The 19,612-nt window shown below is 38.0% G+C and overlaps 1 protein-coding gene across 2 annotated transcripts in view; it reads left to right on the top strand.

The window, feature by feature from the left end:
• Positions 1–19,612, top strand: part of ints7 (integrator complex subunit 7) — a 66,225-nt gene that overhangs the window by 2,085 nt on the left and 44,528 nt on the right. For both annotated transcript variants that reach the window (XM_048536458.2, XM_048536459.2), the window contains exons 2-9: positions 610–739; positions 831–977; positions 1,344–1,481; positions 4,861–4,907; positions 12,459–12,658; positions 13,439–13,561; positions 15,169–15,286; positions 17,116–17,247. In XM_048536458.2, the coding sequence (XP_048392415.1) occupies positions 610–739; positions 831–977; positions 1,344–1,481; positions 4,861–4,907; positions 12,459–12,658; positions 13,439–13,561; positions 15,169–15,286; positions 17,116–17,247 (1,035 nt within the window). The remainder of the gene's footprint in view (positions 1–609; positions 740–830; positions 978–1,343; positions 1,482–4,860; positions 4,908–12,458; positions 12,659–13,438; positions 13,562–15,168; positions 15,287–17,115; positions 17,248–19,612) is intronic.

The following is a 19,612-nucleotide window of genomic DNA, read 5'->3' as shown; positions in this document are numbered from 1 at the left end:
GCATCCTGGTAAACCTCCTCTGAACCCTCTCCAAAGCAGCCAAATGGCCTTACTTCCACTCCTATGTCTTATCATCTTATGGATTGGAATCTGCAGTTTGAGGAACCCACCTATTGGAACTAGTCTTATTCTTTGTCTCTTGAAACTAATTGTGTAAAGTATATTACAACAAAATTTTTTTAAAAATTAGAAATGTAAAGTGGAAACATGAAGAAGCAGTCCAGACTAAGGTGATTTGCTATGTTGAATGGTTTACATCAGGTGTTGTGGTAGGGATCTTTCTATTTTTGAAAAATCAGTGACATGGTGTAACATGGATTTGGTATGGGAAGCATTAGGGAAGAGTTTTGCCTTTTATGTAGGAATGACTCGATGAACAGCCAGAAGCACGGGTCAGACTGTTTGCAAATAAAACATATAACACAGGTTAGTGACCCCTGTTACAAATGAAATTTTGTATTTTACCTCAAGACTTAAACATTTAAAAATATGAGACTTTCATAATGAGAAGTTTTCTGAATTGCTGTGTACATTAAATTATCTAAACTTTTGAACTGTGTTGTAGTGAGTTCAAGTACCAATTGCAATGTTTTTATCCTATCTTTCAAGGACTGAGATCAGGGAAACTTGGTGAGCAATGTGAGGCAGTTGTTCGTTTCCCTAGGTTGTTTCAAAAGTACCCATTTCCGATTCTTATAAACTCTGCTTTTTTGAAGCTTGCAGACATCTTCAGAGTTGGGTAAGTATCAACAACTTTTGAAAGAATGTTCAAACAATTAATTTTACATAGGTTTTGTAACAAATGTGATTTAACTATTTCCCTCTGTCAGAAACAACTTTCTGAGAATGTGTGTGTTGAAAGTCACTCAGCAGAGTGAAAAGCACTTGGAGAAAATCTTGAATGTTGATGAATTTGTGAAGAGAGTCTTCTCAGTCATCCACAGCAATGATCCAGTGGCCAGAGCCATCACTCTCCGGTAAGCAAAATTCTGGTGTTGTGTCAAAACATTCTGTGCCTTGGAACCAAAAGTATTTGTGGTGAATTGGCATACATTTAGCCAAAATAAATGAAAAAAATTTGTATGAAACATCTAGTATACTACACAAGTCACTTTGTCTTCTGTAACTGTCAAGCAACTTGTATTTTCTGGGTTGAAAGGAATATTGTAACTTAAAGAAGCAGCTTGTGATTTTTAACTTGTATAATATCCATGATGGATTCCCACTTTGTGGACTTACAAGGAAGCTGTTGTTTATCTTCATGTTTGTGTGTTTATATGTATATCGATCATTGTGCACCTAACCAAAGAAATTGCGAGTCACAAGGTTGTATCTTTTTGCAGAATGCTGGGAAGTATGGCTTCGATTATTCCTGACCGAAAAAATGCTCATCACAGCATTCGGCAAAGTCTAGATTCACATGATAACATTGAAGTAGAAGCTGCCATTTTTGCTGCTGCCCATTTTTCTGCACAATCCAAGTAAGTGCCACTTTGAGTGACGTTTATTCTTGCCTCAGAGCTGATGTTTGAATACAGTTGCATCTTTATTGGGTGAGATGCAAGATCACGTATGTTGATTGATATCTTTGTTTATATGTTTGCATTCGTGTGACTGTGTTACCATAAACAAAACTGCTATTTGCTTCATGTCACATGAAAATCTATAAATAATATATACCAATAGTTGCTATGAAGTAGCAGTCCAGCCTAGGGTAATTTGAATTTTGTTTTGTTCACAGCAGGTGTAATCTGCAAATGTTGAACTAGGCATCCTTCTACTGTTGCAAAATTAATGATATAATTTAAAATGAGTTGGGTAAGGGATGAAGTATTAAAAAAGAGGAATAACATCCACGGAAGATTGGGAGGGTAAAACTAAAATATACTTTGGAAGTGTGAGTGATCACTATAGAGAAATGTGAGAAAAATAAGATCAGTTGAAATTAAGTGTTTAAGTACCTGGAGACTGGCATTTACAGTTGAATAAGCTGAATTTCAGGCAAAAGTTGCCATGTAGGATTATCATTAAATGACACTATTAGAGACATGACTCAAACAAGGGAACGAAAGGGGTTTTGAACATGCATTTCTACAAAGTATCCAGTAAAGAATGGATAGTTTAAAAATGGGTAAGGAGTCAATGCGTATGGAATAACATTCTTGGTGCAAGATCAAGATTTGAAAGTCTGATTCTATTTGGATAGTATTAAAGAACATTGGAGGAATAATTGCATTGCTGAGCATAGGCACTAAAACAATGAGAAAGAGATAAAGGAACAAGCTTGCATGCACAATTCAGGAATATGCAATGAGGAACCTTTATTATCATAACACAGATTAGAAAAATAACTTTATGAAGAAGAGGAAGAATTGCTGCAATAATGTGCAACAGGATTTTCTTGAACAGCATTCTTCCAGCCAGTGAAGAATAAACAATGATGTTTCTGAGAGTAAAGTGAGGTAGACAGAGTATTGTTCAGTGGAGGAACACTTGGAAAACAGCAATCACAGCATCATTGTGGCATAAGACAGAAAATTAAATGTGAAAAGAACACAAGATATGAAGGCTAATTTACTTGAGCTCGAAAGGAATCTGGCCAAGGTGAATGGGAAATGTAGATTGGGAATTCACACACTGCCAAGAGGAGAAAAGTAAGGGCATCAAAGCTGGAGGCAGGAATTCTGAGGAAGAGTCAGTGCACCCAAAATGTTCACTCTGTTTCTCCTCACACATGTTGCCAGAAATGCTGAGTTTTTCCAGCATTTTCAGTTTTTGTTTTTGCATTAAAGCTGGTGTTCCATGGGTGACCAAATATATAGCAGTTAGAATAAATCCTAAAAAAAAGTCTCATAATCAAGTAGAGAACCAAGCTAAACATAGAACTGAGAATTGAATAAGACATGAGCAGCAAAAGAAGTGATTACAATATTTGCAGGTAATAGAAAAGGGAAACCAAGTATACTTTATAAATGCCTGAAGAGACAAAGAAGAGGTGGGACCAGTTCGGAATTCAAAATCATCTTAGCAAGGCCCAAGTGCATTGCTTACTTATGAAATGAATGATCCTCATATGATTTCATTATAGAAAAGGAATTTGCAAATATGACAGGCAAGTAGAGCAATTGATTCAGATAGAAATGAAGAGGCTTCCAGATTTGTCAGTGCTGAAAGTCGAATGGGATATAATCTTTACTGCTTAAGAAAAAATAAAGACGGAAAAAGTGTGATCAATGAATACAATCTCCAGTTTTTCATAGATGGCTGTACAGTGTCCAACAATTGGAAGAATTGTTCAAAAAGATAGATAGGAGTAAACTTAGTGATAACGGCAAAACTTTGAGATGATCGTGCCTAGATAATTGGTGTGTGTAGAACAATGCGTTAAAGCTCACTCGAATTCATTAGAGCAAATTATGTTTTGAATTTAAATTAACTCCTTTGCAGTGCAGTGTGTGGATGGAAATAGTGATGTTGATGTTATTTGTGTGGACTTGGAAAAGGCATTTAATCAAATATTACAACAGACTTCACTGCAAAGTTAAAACATGTTGGACGAAGCGACAGAGGTAGCTTGGTATGAAATTAGCAATATTGTTGAATGGTTGTTTTGTAGCCTGACTAGGGCCATATAGACATGTCTCTGAGGGTGAGATATAATGTGATGTTGGGAACATACCAATTTTGCATATGACGTGAAACTTTCATGTCGTAAACAATGAGCGTGATGGTAGCAAACTTCAGATGGACGTAGACTAGTAAAATAAACAGACGTGTCAGATGAAATTTAATGCAGAGAAGACTGCATGTTGGTAATGTCACTGGAATAGTAATCAGAACCACATGTTAACGTTACAGGAATGTGGGTTTGAATCCTAACATGGTAGAAGATTTGAATTCAAGAAAAAGTTAACCTAATGGGAACCATGTAACCACCGTTGACTGCTGTCTTTTTTTTAAAAAAAAGTACATCTGGTTCACAGATGTCTTTTAAAGAAGGAAATTTGGCATCTTTATCTGGTCTGGTCAACATATGACTCCAGACCCACAGTTAGATTGTTGATTCTTAACTGCTCCATGCAGATTAAACATGGGTAATAAATGCTGTCCAGATCATTTGAACAACTTTAAAAAATCCCTGAAAAACCTAGGGATATGTGAGGATAAATGTTAACAAATCTTTAAAGATTGTTGGACAGGTTATGAAAACTTCCAAATTGTGAAGTGTTGGAAGAGACAAGAACAAAGTTTTAATGTAATCACAAAAAAAACAGTGTGAAAAAGTTAATCTTTAGTTGTTCTTGTGATTTCTGGCCAGAAAACCCCACATCCCCAGAATGATGGAAAGGAAAGAAAAAGTTTGTCTTTTCACTAGTGTTGCTGTGCATGGATTATTTAGAACAGAATATTGTTGAATATTTGTATTCAATTTGGGAGTTTGATTCACACCATTGTACCTTGACATTGAAGTCCACAAATGCAGAATCTGGAGTGGTGTTTTGTAATTTAGAGTATGAATTAATGTGCAGTTATGATGGACAGATTTGCCCATTTCACACTGTTGTAAAGAAATAGTTCCTATATGAAATATAAATAACCAGGCAATATTTCATTCACTGCATTTAACATGCTAAAGCAAAGTAGATTTCAGGGAAATTTCAAACTTTAAATTGAAAATCCTTTGACAATTTGTCTTGTTTTGAAATAAACCATTGGAACTTGAAATAACATTTGAAATAATCAAACTTCACCCTTTGTTACTTGCAGAATTTTCTTGTGTAAAGTTGTAAAGTATGTGTTTCCATTTCTTTCCCACTAACCTCATCCCCCACCTCCCTTTTGCTCCAACCGTGCCCACAGAGATTTTGCTGCAGGAATTTGCAACAAGATTGGTGAAATGATTGAAGGTAAGATTTCAGAATGTAATGATATTTCAGGGATATTATTGACCCAATCTGGCCATTATTTTGAAGCCATAGTTTTTTGTAAGGTTTATATTTTCTTTTACTGCTTTGGTCATGTGGTTGTTTGTTCTCCATAGAGATTTTGAAAAATTGAATTCGAAGTGGCCATCTTAAAGGTATGCCTCGTTATTACCAAAGTCTTGACATCAAGCTACCATCAAAGGACCTGATTTCCTCAGCCATTGTCTAGCAAATAGACTCACTCCAATGATTGTCTCTATGGTCTAGTTGGACAAAATCTTCAGTGACCTTAAATACCCACATGTTCTGCTTCTTCACCTGGAGAATAAGCTTTCACGTGCATTCCACCTGAGTTACTTGCAGCAAACAATTTTTTCTCTCTTTCAACAACTGCTACTTCCACGTCTCTTCCTCTCCTTGTGTTCAGGGTATTTTATTAAACTCTGACTGCCTGGAAAGCTGTAAGTCAGCACAAGGCAAAATAGCAGTCTCTATTTGTGTTTGGATGTGAAATAGGGCATATATGCCTCAGCAAGTATCTACTTGGACTGTCTTTCTCCAAGGCTGCTCTCACTAGCACTAATGAAGAACGTAAGAAATAAGACCAGCAGTAGGCCATTTGGCCCCTCAAATCCTACCATTCAATAAGATTGTGGCTGATATGCCCCGGTCCTGAACTCATCTTTCATGCTAGCTACTCATTTTCCCCAATACCCAGATATTTTGTAAATCTAACTCCTGTTTAAATACATCAGTAATCTAGCTTCCACAAGTCTCTGGATTGAAATCTTCGAGATGTTTACTCTATTTTTGGAAAAGAAATTCCTTCACATCTAAGTTTTAATCAAGTGCCTCCTTATTCTGTAACTATGTCTCCTACATGTAGCTACCACACTAGTGGAAATATATTCTCAACATCCACTCTGTCAAGCCCATTAATAATGTATGTTTCAGTAGAATTACCCCTCATTCTTTGGCACTGTAATGAATAAGGGTCTAACTTGCTCAGCTGTTTTTGATAATTCAACATCTTCATCTCAGGAGTCAACCTTCTGAATTTCGTTTTAACTGATTCCATGCGAGTATAACCTTTATTAGATTTGAGGACCAAAACTGTACATGGTACTCCGAGTGTGGCCTCACCAATGCCTTGCCGAGGTGTAACAAGACTTTGTAACTTTTAAATTCCAAGCTCCCCAGCAGTAACTGCTGAAATTCCATTTGTTTTTTCAAATAGTTGCTGAATTTACGTGCTTAATTTTTGTATTTCACACGCACGAACACCAGTTCCCTCAGTGCTGCACACTTTTGGAGTCTGTCTCCATTTTAACAATAGCCTACCTTTTGATTTCTTCCTGCCAAAGAACATGACTTCATACTGCCTACTTCAGCTGCCAAGTTATGACACACTCATTCAACTTATCGATATCCTCTCGCCGAATCTTTATATCTGTTCACAACATGCCGTGCCGTGTATTTTTCTGTAAGCAAATTTGGATATGTTACACTCTGCCCCTCCTCCAAATCAATAAATAATTGAGGCCCGAGGACCGATCCTTGTTGAACTCCACTCGTTATGTCTTTGCAACTCCATGTCTTCTGTGTGTTACTCAGTTTCTCAGTCAATGCTACTATATGAGCCACAATACCATGACCTATTTTGCGCAGTAACCTTTTACATAGTACCTTATTGAATGCCTTCTGGAAATCCAAATGCGTTGCATTTACTGGTTTCCCCTTTATAATGTGTGTTTGTTATCATCTAAAAGAACTCTACCAAATTTGTCAAAAGTTATTTCCCTTTCACAAAACCATGTTGACTCTGTTCAATTGTGTTAAGCTTTTCTAAATGTCCTGCTCTTTCTTCTTTAATAATGGACGAGAACATTTTACCAATGACAGATGCTAGACAAACTGGTATATAGGTTCCTGCTTTCTATCTACACCAGTCATGCAAACAGGGGCAGTGCATGTGCACTTTTCCAATCCACTGAAAGCCTCCTGAAATCCAGTCAGTTCTAGAATATTTCAACTAATGCCTCCACTGCCTCTGCAGTCACTTCTTGAAGACTGGACATCAAGTAATCAAAGTAAATTTATTTGTTATTTCTCTGCTGTCTATTATCAGTTCCCTCATTACATCCTTCAAAGGTCCCATATTCACAATAGCTACTCTTTTTTTACATACTTGTTGAAGATGTTTGCATTTCTGTTTCTTCCCAATTTACTTTGACAGTTAGCTTTCTCCCTCTTTATTAGCCATGATGCGTGTCAAGCTTGAATCACCAGAGTCATGCTGATGCACACTACACCAACAGAGACAGGGCCTCTGCCACCACTGCTGCATTCCTGAACTTGCTAGCTTTATGTAATTTGTGCACAAGGAGCTCCAAATTCTTGTGCTGCAGTTTTCTGCTGCCTTTCTCCATTTAAATAATATTCACCTCCTCCATTCTTCCTTACATTTCCCATGTTATATTCCATCTGTCAAGGTTTTTGTCTACTTATCACGTATATAGCCCCCTGCAGACTAGTTATTATCATCTCCAGTTACCTTTTCATCTATTTTTGTGTCTTCTCCAAACTTGGCTATAGTACATTCCACTCCCTCCTCCAAGTTAATATAAGTTCGAAAGAATTATTACCCCAACATCGATCCCTGTGGCACTCCACTAGTTTGAGGATGTTACACTGAAAAATCTTCCTTTCCCAAATCATTGTCTCCACTTGGTCAGCAATCCTTTATCCATTCAATGTCATGGGAAGTAGGCAGGAAAGCAGAGTTAAGGCTACGACTGGGTCAGCCATTATTTTGTTGAATGGCTAAGCTGGCACATAGTTGAATGGCTTTTAAAATTTTAATTCAAAATCTCCGCCTTTTTTTTCATTACTACCCCCTCTCAGGGACAAATATTTTCTTTAGCTTTTCTCATCCTTTTTAGACACTTGATTAACAGAGCCACTCCAGCTGTGTTTCCTTTCATCCTCTTGTTCCAAAATATTAAATCCCTTTGTATATTCAGGCTCTAGCCATAGTCATTTTGCAACCTTGTCTTTCTAATGACTATCGTATCATGCTAATATTTCGCCTTGTGCTACCAGTGTATCCATTGCTTATAATTCCTGTGTGCATTTAGATAAATACCCATTTTTTTTTTCATTTTACAATTTTTCCCAACTCTATTCTCTGTTTGCTGATGCATTCTTATGGTCAGACATTTGTCCGTTTCTGACACTCTCCATTAATCACTACTCTCATTACTATTGCTTTGTTCTTCTTAACTTTCTAAATCTTCCCTTATGTTGAATCTCCCTTCCACTATTTAGTTTAAACTCCTCTTCCAGCAATGGTTTTATAATTCTCTATTACCCTGGCTCAGGTGAAGACTGTCCTAACAGTACAGCTTGCTGTTTCCCTCACACTGGTGTCAGTATCCTATGAATCAGAATCCATTTCTCCTCCACTACTTGCCCATTGCCAATTTGCTTGTGGCTCCGGCACTTATCTGTTATTACCATCCTTGTGATTTTGCTTCTTAAGCAGCCCTAGCTGCTCATATTCCTTATAGCAGTGTCTCTTAATTTTTTAGCCCAGCTTCTTCATTGCACCCATATGAACCATGGTAACTAAGCCTTTCTCCAGCCATTTCCAAGTTCCTCTACAGCTACGGGGAGATGTGTTTAATTGTGTCACTGGACTGGCAATGTAGCCTTTGGTATTCTTGCTCTTGGCCTCAAAGAATGGTATTCATTGCCCTAACTTTCCAGTTCTTTACAGTAAACTAATTCCCTTTGATTCCCCACATTGAGAGGCTTTCTGCACCATGGCTTGCTTATCCTCTCTGCTGTCATCCACATAAGTTACAAGAATCTTGAACCCTGCTTGGCAGATTTAAGGGCTAAAACTTCTGCATTACTGTTTCTGGAACTCCATATTTGCCTCAGTCGTAATTCCACTCCCATCCTTCATGAGTCAGATGTAAAGGTCCGAGTGCAAGATTGTGGCTGGTTCCTTCAGGAAAATGTCATGGTAGCTTTTTTTCTTCCTTTTGCATTGCATTGTCCAAACTCAGGACCCTGACTGTCTAAAGAGCAGCATTTCCTCCTTTCTTTGCACCCATCTCACCTGCACCAAGTTAGTACCCATTCTTCATCACTCACTGTGCCTGGAGCTCTCTGTAGAAGCAGATGACTAGCACCCAACTTGTAACTGCTAATTCACCCCTGTCCGATAGGAATGAACACCTAATTTGCTTTCAGTTGATTGACACTCTATGCTGCTGCCAGGCTGTTTCTATTAACTAGGCTCCTTAACTAGTTTGCAGTTTTGTAGTCTTATGTCAGATTCTGACTATTTATCTAAAATCACAGGGCGGCACGGTGACTCAGTGGTTAGCGCTACAGCCTGACAGCACCAGGGACCCGGGTTTGATTCCAGCCTCAGGCAACTGTCTGTGTGGAGTTTGCACATAATCCCTGTGTCTGCGTGGGTTTCCTCCGGGTGCTCCGGTTTCCTCCCACAGTCCAAAGATGTGTAAGCTAGGTGGATTGGCCATGCTAAATTGCCCGTAATGTTCAGGGGTGTGTGGTTTATAGGGGGATGGGTCTGGGTGGGATGCTTCAAGGGGCGGTGTGGACTTGTTGGGCCGAAGGGCCTGTTTCCACACTGCAGGGAAGCTAATCTAAGATGTGAATCTCTGCTGCATATATTAAGGAGGTGCTATTGCTGTGTCTGGCTCACATGATAGTACAAGCAGACATAGGACAGAAATAGTCAAATCACATGAAAGACATTCTGGCTGCCTATGGGGCCTACTGAAATCAAGCAGGGATTTAAGGTGGACTTGGATTTGTAACACTGTTTGGCAGGCTACCACAAAACACACTGTTTTTGTGAAACTTTAAAAGTAGCGAGTTTTGAGAAGATTTGTAGCACAGGTTTCCTTGGGTTGGTGGTGTCATTTCCTGTGTTGGTGATGTCATTTCCTGTTCTTTTTCTCAGAGGGTGGTAGATGGGCTCCAAATCAATGTGTTTGTTGATGGAGTTCCGGTTGGAATGCCATGCTTCAAGGAATTCTCGTGCGTGTCTCTGTTTGGCTTGTCCGAGGATGGATGTGTTGTCCCAATCAAAGTGGTGTCCTTCCTCATCTGTATGTAAGGATACGAGTGATAGTGGGTCGTGTCGTTTTGTGGCTAGTTGATGTTCATGTATCCTGGTGGCTAGCTTTCTGCCTGTTTGTCCAATGTAGTGTTTGTCACAGTTCGTCACAACACAGGAAATGACATCACCAACCCAAGGAAACCGAAACAGATAAATAGAAAGCAGGACATAACACTAGCGCTTCGTCGGAGGCTCACTGATGATGTCACCTAGAATGGTGACGAAACGTCTGAAAACCAACCTTCCAGCTCAGCGAGCAAACTCACATCCAGAACTTTAAAAGTCTCAGTGACCATAATCTAGTGTGTCTTGCTATCTACATTAGAAATGCTTTTCATTGAACCAGCCTGCCCGGGGCATCAAATCAATAGCTCATTAAATATCCCCTTGAAGATAGATTCCTGGTATTGGAGCCGCCTGATTTAACTTGATGCTTGGATAGGTTCCTTATAAGACTTGACTATATAAAGAACGCACCCTAATTAGGAATAACCCTGATAATTTTTAGATATATTAAAGTTGTTGGGCACTGACAGCGGTAAATGTGGTAGGGTGGCAGGACCGGGGGAGGTTGATGGTGTTTATACTGAGGAGCTATTTACTGGAATGGAAAATTGAGGATGGTACTGTCACATACCCAAATAGTTAGGATTAATTCGTTTTCACAGAACACAAAAAATATATTGCCATGGAGCACCACTGGAGATTCTGTCTTGGATTCTGTTTTAAGACAGTAGTTTTCCATGGCATCTGGTGTTCCTAAAGTTGCACCCTTTTTGGTCACAGCATGTTTTAGAATACAGCACCTATGACATTATATGCACTTCAGTGATTGTCTCATTGGATCTCGAGCAAATATGAGTTAATACCGTGGTAGATATTATTCCTTAGATTTAATAATTAGAAAAATTTGCAATCTATTTTTTACTATTTGATTGCTCCAAGGAAAATTTAAAGTTCAGTTGGAGGAGATATATGGTACAGGCTCATGTAGGCATGCATGATTATTGCAAACTGATTCAGCTCTGTAAATATATGATTTTTGTTTTAAATACAGTTGCCTTGCGATAGGCCATTGCCACAAAACAAATGGAGAAGAGAACTTTGACATCAGCAAAATCATGTGAATGTCAGTGTTTTTCTCTGTTCAGACCCCTCACAATTTTGGATCTTCTGACCTCTTTTGAGTCTTCTTCAAGGAGAAGAATCATAACTTCTCTGATCGTTCTACATAACTGAAGTTCCTCATCCCTGTAACTATTCTTGTGAATCTTTCATGCTCTCTGTAATACGTTTATGTCTTTAACTAGGTGTGGTGCTCCAAACTGGATATAATGCTGCAGTTGAGGCTGACATTGTGTTTTGTTCAGGTTTAACATGATTCCTGGCTTTCATGTTCTGTGTCACTATTAATAAAGCGTAGAACTACTCTCCAATTTTTGCCCCTTTCTATAATTACCTTGCCAGTTTCTCTACATCATTACCATTAGTTGGTGGCCTGTAGGATACCCCAAGCAATGCAATTGCACTTTTTCTTCTTTAGATCGAGTCACACAGATTGTGTTCTTCTCCCCTTATGGGCATCTCTTTCCACCGCTCTGGTGTTCTCCTTAAGTAACACTGACCACGACTGGTTTAATCCCTCTCCTGAGTCCTAGCAAATGAATTGTTCACAAAGAAGTTAGTCCCAGCTCTGTTGAGGTGCAGCTAGTCCTGTTGGTGTAGGTCCCATCTCCCCTAGAGCTGGATTCAGTGTCTCAGGAGTCTAAAACCCTCCCTCCTGCACAATATTTTCAACGTCACTTCCACTTTATCCTTCTATATTCAGTCATGTTGTCTGGGGACAACCCAGAGATGACTACTTTCAAGGGCTTACCTGCTAATTCCTAACCCAACTTCCTAAATTTTGACTGCAGGACCTCTGCATTTCTCTCTTGCCTGTTTTGAATCATATTTTTGTGTACACTTTGGGCTATGATACTCTATCAAATTAAATCATAGACCTTTGTTGTGTTGGATGTTTACCATTTAAGAAATGAAGGCCCCACTTAAGTGTATTTTCATGACAAAAGAGTTGTCAAATAAAAGCCCCTGAATGTGCAAGGTTTATACAGGTGAACCGAAGACAATTAAAGCTTTGAGTGCTATGCAAAGATACTTTTCTCACCTGAAATATAACTCCAGTCAGCATCCACACTTCCTTCAAAGCTTAATTTCCAAGCGTGTGCCCTTTGAAAGTCTGACTTATACATTTTAAGCATAATATACTGAACCCTACCTCTGCAGTGTTTGTCCAAAATATATTGTAGTTATTGAATGTTGAATGCAAGAAAATATAGCGTTCCCTTAATTATTTAAACTTTGCTTTCTAGGATTAGCCACACCTGTGGATCTGAAGTTGAAACTGATCCCCATTCTGCAGCATATGCATCATGATGCTACCCTCGCTTCCAGCACTCGAATCCTTCTGCAGAAATTGGTAGCATTATACCCCTCTACCAAGATGGTAATAGTTACACTTCATACTTGTACACAACTAGCTGCATCTTCACTGGTTGATATTCCAAAGCAGGTGAGGGTTATCTTTCAAAGTCTATCTAGTCTTTAAAAAACCACTAGTACATTTCCCTTAAATATTTATGTAATTAATTAATTTAATCAGCCTAACTGTCTGTTCTCAACATGGTTGATTGTGGCAAGAAACATGAGATCAAAATTGTTATTGCCCACAGGGACTGCAAGAGGATTAAATTATCCTTTTAATATAATATTTTGTTTTACTCTTTGTTTTCTTTGAGTTATAGATCTGTAAGGAGTTTTTTGCCAGTGTACAGCACATGTAAACTATTCAGTTTAAACTGCACAAAATTGTGAGTTTAGGGGTTTCATTGTGGTGAATTGGTGAATGTCGAATTTAATTAGCAACTGTAGGCTATTTGTTTCTGGAAGTTGCTGAAAGATTGTTTGAAAGTGGAAGTGGCAGAAGAAAAGCTTTGCAAAACTATTTGAGAAATTAATTTAAGGACCACTTCCCAATCTCTATTCTGGTTCTTCCAAAGATTGAAACAAGTAGTTTGGAACACAGGGCAAACAGAAAAGATATGGTAAGGTGATCAGAATTCCGATTTAAAAGCCAATTCTAATAGGACCCAAACAAACTCGTGTTTCACGCAATTGGTTTGGTGATTTTACAAACAATATAACAAAAAAAAGTTATCAAAATAGGTGTATTTAAACTGTCTTCAGAATTGATTTTGATGGAACAAGTTGCTTTAAAACAAGTATTTATTGCTGTTGAAACTTCAGTACATTGTAGCCTGTGACTAATTTGTTCTGCTTCTGTGTTGAACAGATTCAACTTTTGCTGCAATATTTGAAAGAAGACCCCAGAAAAGCTGTGAAAAGACTCGCTGTTCAGGATCTGAAATTGTTGGCTCATAAAACGCCACACATGTGGAGCAGAGATAACATTCAGGTATTTTCAGATTAAATCCAGGCATAAATACTGAGAAATGATTAACTGAATTAATTTGGCATGAGGCTCAAAGAAGTGCTTTGGTTACAATTAATTCTTCTAAATATGTGCTGTTTCACCTCTTGGTCTGATAGTCTTTTTTTGAAGTTATTCATAAAATTATTTGCTAGCATGGTTTGGAAAAATGGGCACCTCAGTAAATAATGCTATTAGTGTGAAAACTCTTTGCATTGCCATATATTTCTTTTGATCTGGATTTTTTTAAAGAATCTCCACAGTGGGTGAATGGCCTATTTCCACAATGAGTTCACACCAACCCTCTGAAGAGCATTCAACCCAGACCCACACCCCTACTCCATCCCTGAAATCCTGCATTTCCCTTGGCCAAAGTACTTAATCTACACATCCCTGAGCACTATTGGTAATTTAGCATAGCCAATTCACCTAACTTGCACATCTTTGGACTGTGGGAAGAAACTGGAGCATTTCGCAGAAACCCATGCAGACGAAGGGAGAATGTGTGGAGTTTGCACGGTTGCCCAAGGGTGGAATCAAACCCGGGTTCCTGGTGCTTTGAGGTAGTAGGGCTAATCACTGAACCATCATGCTGTGTAAACAGTTTAATATTGTGAACCTAGCAATAAAATTCCCTATATTTGTGTCTAAATCATTAATGTACATTAATGTAATGGGTTGGCTGACTGTTGGTAGTAATGTGGCACAAAATAAGGCCATTCGGCTTTTTGGTGCCTATGCTCATTTGTGTGAAAGCTACTGTTGAATCCAGCCCTTTGGACAGCATATTTCAGATCAAAATTGAATGTAAAACTATTACTCCCCTCAATTCCTGGTTATTGACGGCAGAGTTTTCAACTGCCTCAGCTTTGTTTTTTTAAACTCCTTATTTAAAGCCTCTGCATCTCTTCACCTTTTAAAACCTCAATACCATAATTTTGATGAAGCACTTGGTTACCCATTTTAATACGAACTTTTATGTCTTAATTTTTATTTTCCTATAGTTTCTGAAGAGATTTGGACTTTCCCTTCGTCTGAAAGTCACTGAATAAATGCAGATTGCTGCTGTGTGTAACATTTGCAGATTGTGCTTCCAAGCATCTGTTTAGATTTGGTGCCTAACAGATTAGAATTAGAATTAGATTTTATTGTGATGTGTACTCAAGTGCAGGAAAACAGGAACACAGTGAAAAGTGTACAATGTCACGTTTCCCAGCACCAACTTAGGGTCAAAGTTACCTAGGTACAAAATCTTAGGTACAAAGTAGAAAAATAAGGAAATATAATTAAAAGTTCAACATTAGAGATTAATACCAGTGATACATTGACAGAAGTGTTTTGAGTTGGGATTGTTCAATGTGTATATTGATTTATGGTTAGTCATTTTTTATTGACCATTATCCTTTATTAGAATAACTACTTAATGCTTAACAAGCACAACAAGTTTCATGGGTAATCACATTTAATCCAATCCTTTCAAAGTATGAAAACTCTTGTTTTATCATTGCAACATCTGTTTTTTCATGAAATGAATTGTCTTTCATTCCTGTTCCTAATGACGTTATGAGAACGTTTTCTCTTTTTTTGTCAAGTCACTTTGTGAATGTGCCCTTCAGAGCCCTTATGACAGCTTGAAATTGGGTACACTCTCTGTTTTGTCTACGTTGTCTGGAACTATAGCTGTGAAACAGTACTATTACAGTTCACAAGGTAAGCCTGACTTTTTAGCGCCAGTGATTTCAATCAGCTGTAAGAGGTTGAAGTCTCCTCTGCAGTTTTCTGAAAAGATTGTTTTCTAAAACTGGAATTATTTGCTTTTAGGTGTACTGGTCAGATTGAGATTGACCTGATATAAAAACATGCTTCACGCAATTCATTTCAGTTAAATGGGATTATTTGATTGATAGTTGGGCTGTTTCGTATAGCCAGGTGGTGAAGGCCAGAATGGGAGCATAATCTTTTGTTCATGATGCACTTCTGTAAATAAAAACCTGAACCTTGATTAAACATATTTTTAATCAATGTGTTGAGACATTTTATGAGACACCTCTGGAGCAAATGGACCTTCTGGCCCCGGTAGAGCTGCTACCACTGTGCCACAAGAACCCTCTGCATCTCAATTAGTCCATTGTCTATCGGAGCATAAGCGAATCTCCATTAAATGCTCACTTGAATGCAATCCAGTATTCAGCTAAAATATACTTAACGGTGGAGATACTACAATTTGTCTGGATGATCTTGAACTAGGAAGCGAGAAAATCAGCATGTTTCATCCTCCGTATAGATATTTTGTGACCTTGTGGAAACTGTGTTTGACGATGGAATCACCCAGCCAGTATGTTAACCATCATTACCTCAGCTCCTACACAGAGGTTGTGGGCTTTTGGCAAAGCTCCTGGAGGTTAACTGCCTGCTGTGCAACTTCTATTTCAGGATCAATTGCAGTTCAAAGGGGAAATAAGGAAAAAGTGGCATTATGCCTTTCATGACTTCAGGATGTCCCAAAGTGCTCTATCACCAGTATTTAAAATTTAGCAGCGTAGTGTCTATTATAAAGTGGTAAATGTGGCACCTTATTTAGCAAGATCATTTTCGAGCCCTTTGCATTTTTGAAGAATCATCCTACTAGTCTGGAAAGGTTAACTCTGTTTCTTTCTCCACTGATGCTGCCAAACCTGTTGCATTTCTCTGGCATTTTTTGTTTTATTTGAATAACCAGATCAGTTGTTTTAGTGATGTTGATAGAAGGATAAATGTTGGCCAGGACAATAACTACCCAGACCTTCAGCCTAGTGCTGTGGGGACTTTTAAATCCATCTGGACCCCCATTTAACATTTCCTCCAAAATGTAGCCAATCCAAAGCTTAGCACTTCTTCAACTAAACTGGAGTGATATTCCCTGAAAGTAATAGATGAAGAAATTAGGCAAATTTTGATTGTATAGTATTTCTTTGACTGATTTTATTTTTTCAACAACCTGTTTGGAGATGTTATAACACACCTCTGAAGCAGGTGGGAATTGAATCCAGGCTTCCTGGCTCAGAGTTAGGGACACTATCACTGCACCACAAGAGCCCTACCATTTTCTTCCCTGACATTGTCACCTGTCAAGAGTTAGTGAACCTCATGCTTTCAATGTTACCCAAATGAGAGCACCCAAGTTCTCAACTCAAATGATTGCACTTGCATTTGCAATCTTTTTGTGCCTTACATCAGGAATTGTACAAATATAGAACTTCATGTATTTAGTAGCTTACAACACTCACTCCCAAAAAAATTGTGTGGGTGTGTAGCTGTATGTTAAAATATCATTAAAATCGGTAATTTACTGCATTTATAAAACAATTTATTTTCCATGGTTACACTGTAGTGAATTTGTTTCTGTTCTGCACATGGCAAAATTTGTTCCACGATTAAACAAAAAATGCCTGACCTGCTTATTTTAGCCTCTTTCTTTGAAGTAAATAACTGATTTTGTATGCTGTATGATTGAAATATGAATGCAGCTGATGCTATTTGCATTTCTCCTCCTTTAAAAGGAAACACTACTGCTCCCGTGCATCCTGATGACCTGATAAAACTTGTACAAGAGTGTTGTTACCATAGCAACTGTGCAATTGCAGCCCACAGTGTTACTGTTCTGACGAATGTAGCTTCCTGCTTGGAGAAAGGTAATCTTGGAAAAACAAGTGTTGGGTTCCAATTTTCTAGGTTGATTGTAATGATTTTGCAAAGGCTTCATGTAGGCAAAGATGAAATCTCAATTGAATAAGTTCAAAAATCATACAGGATTCTAAATTAGAGTCAAATTCATTGAACTAGTAGTTTATAACAAATAGAGTACTGTTTATAATGGCATTTACAGCCAGTAGTTGACAAATCACAAAAATACAACCTACATGTGATGAAAGAACAGGAGGAAGGAAACTATCATAGTCAATACTAGTGGCAAAGGTAAGATCGTAGAATCCCCGCAGTGTGGAAGCAGGCTAATCGGCCCAGCTAATCAACACCGACCCTCTGAAAAGCAGTCCGCCTACCCTATCCCTGTAACCCTGCGTTTCCCATGTTCAATCACCTGGCCTGCACCTTCTTAGGCACTGTGGACAATTTAGCGTGGCCAATCTACCTAACCTGCAAATCTTTGGACTGTGGTGGGAAAGCAGAGCACCGAGAGGAAATTCACACAGACACTGAGAGAAGGTGCAATCTCCACACACAGTCACCTGCAGCTGGAATCAAGCCCGGGTCCCTGGCACTTTGAGGCACCTAACTACTGAGCCACCATGCCACCCTTTATGGCCATGGTCTGAATTGGGTAAATTCTATTTTAAATATTCTGTTAATCATGCAGATCTAGTGTTAAATTAATAACAAAAACATCACACTTTTTTATGTTTGCAATAACGGCTGAAATAACATGTTTAAAAATTAACAAATGGTGTTTTATTTTTCTCAGAGTTTCAATATGCTTTTACAGCTCCCTTTAAAATTTTGTTTGACCAAATTGACTGAATGACAAATGTTATGGGCAGATGCAGCCCTAACAACCATGTATTTATGTAACCCATCATGAAGCTTATTTAAATTTCTAGCTCCATGAGTCATTGGCACTCAAGACTATAAATAAATCTGAACCGACATTCAGCTTCATCTCTAGGTGTCAATAATGGGACTATGTTTTAAAGATCCTTCCCTCACTTGATTTTAAAATATATCATTTCGTTGTTAGTAAATCTCATTAAAAGTGAAGAATTTCCTTCAAGAAAATACTTAAAATGAATTGTTTTAAAATGTAGGCTTGTCCAAAATTATTTTTTTTAATGTAACAACCTGTACTAGTATTTTTAATTTGTTTGAAATATTCCAATCAAAATCCATATTGTTATCAAGTGAGCATGCACTTGCCTGTTAACATTATTGATCTTGATTTCTTTGTTAAAATACGTTCAAATCATTTTTTTATTTAAAGGAGGAATGGATGAAAGAATGAGTGAACAACGGGTAGAGTTGGGTGTAGACCTGACTTGGACACAATAAAAAACCCAGATATAAGCATGCAAAGACAGCTGATTTGAAGGCAGTGGTAAAAGCGCCATCAAACTGAGCATAAGACAATATAATCACATTTGAGACTGAGGGGAATGGCCTCAATCTCGGCCTTGGTTCTGTGATATGACTTCTCAAAGGTTATGATTTGGCTCAGTTTATAGGATCTCAGCTGCTTTGTCAGATGTCTTGGATGGTTATTCCATTGTCAGGGATAGTATTAAACCTAACAAGTATATTCAGAAATTATCTGTGTAGTGAGGGATGAAGAGAACCACTAATTGGACAAAAGGAAAGATGAGACAAAAGAGCTTACAGGTAGTTTTATTTTTTTCCAAACTCTCTTTCGTGCTGTTATAAAATTCATTTTATTTTTACGGTATAGCCGTTTGGGTGTAGAATCATTAAGACACGAACTGTTTGTCCGTGTGCACATTTGATTTTGGGGTCGTTTTAAAATTTTGAAGATTTGTCCACAATGACCAATGGATAATGATTGTAGGCAATCATATATCAGAAAGGAACAAAACACACTTTAATCACTACCAGTGAAAAGGAAGAAAATTGGTCAGTAGCTTGATGGACACCAGAAATGTTCATATATAGAGTTGTTGTCTTTTGGTATTTTGGAGACCAGCAAACACAGGCAAGTATACAAACATGATGTAACTGACTCAAGAAATAAAGTGATAAAAGCTTGTACTTACATTTGACATAATTGACAATATTGTAAATTGTGTTTGGCAAGAATTGATTATTACAATGCATATGAGAGTAGGAGTTTGTGTGTTTGACCTTACATTTTTTAATTGCTGGGACCTGGTTTCAAATTTTTTTGGGGTTAACACTTGAATTTGGTATGTATCTTTAGCAACACAGAGGTAATATTTCTATATAATATCTAATAACGTTCCTTTAAAAAAGGTTGGGAATGCAAAAATTTCATGTAGTCCTCCAGTTTCAGGACTGGGAAATGAGTCTTATCGT

This window comes from Stegostoma tigrinum, chromosome 9 (genome assembly GCF_030684315.1).
Source record: "Stegostoma tigrinum isolate sSteTig4 chromosome 9, sSteTig4.hap1, whole genome shotgun sequence".
Classification (NCBI taxonomy): Eukaryota; Metazoa; Chordata; class Chondrichthyes; order Orectolobiformes; family Stegostomatidae; genus Stegostoma; species Stegostoma tigrinum.
The sequence above is the reverse complement of the archived record's forward strand: the minus strand, read 5'-3'. Positions and strand labels throughout refer to the sequence as shown.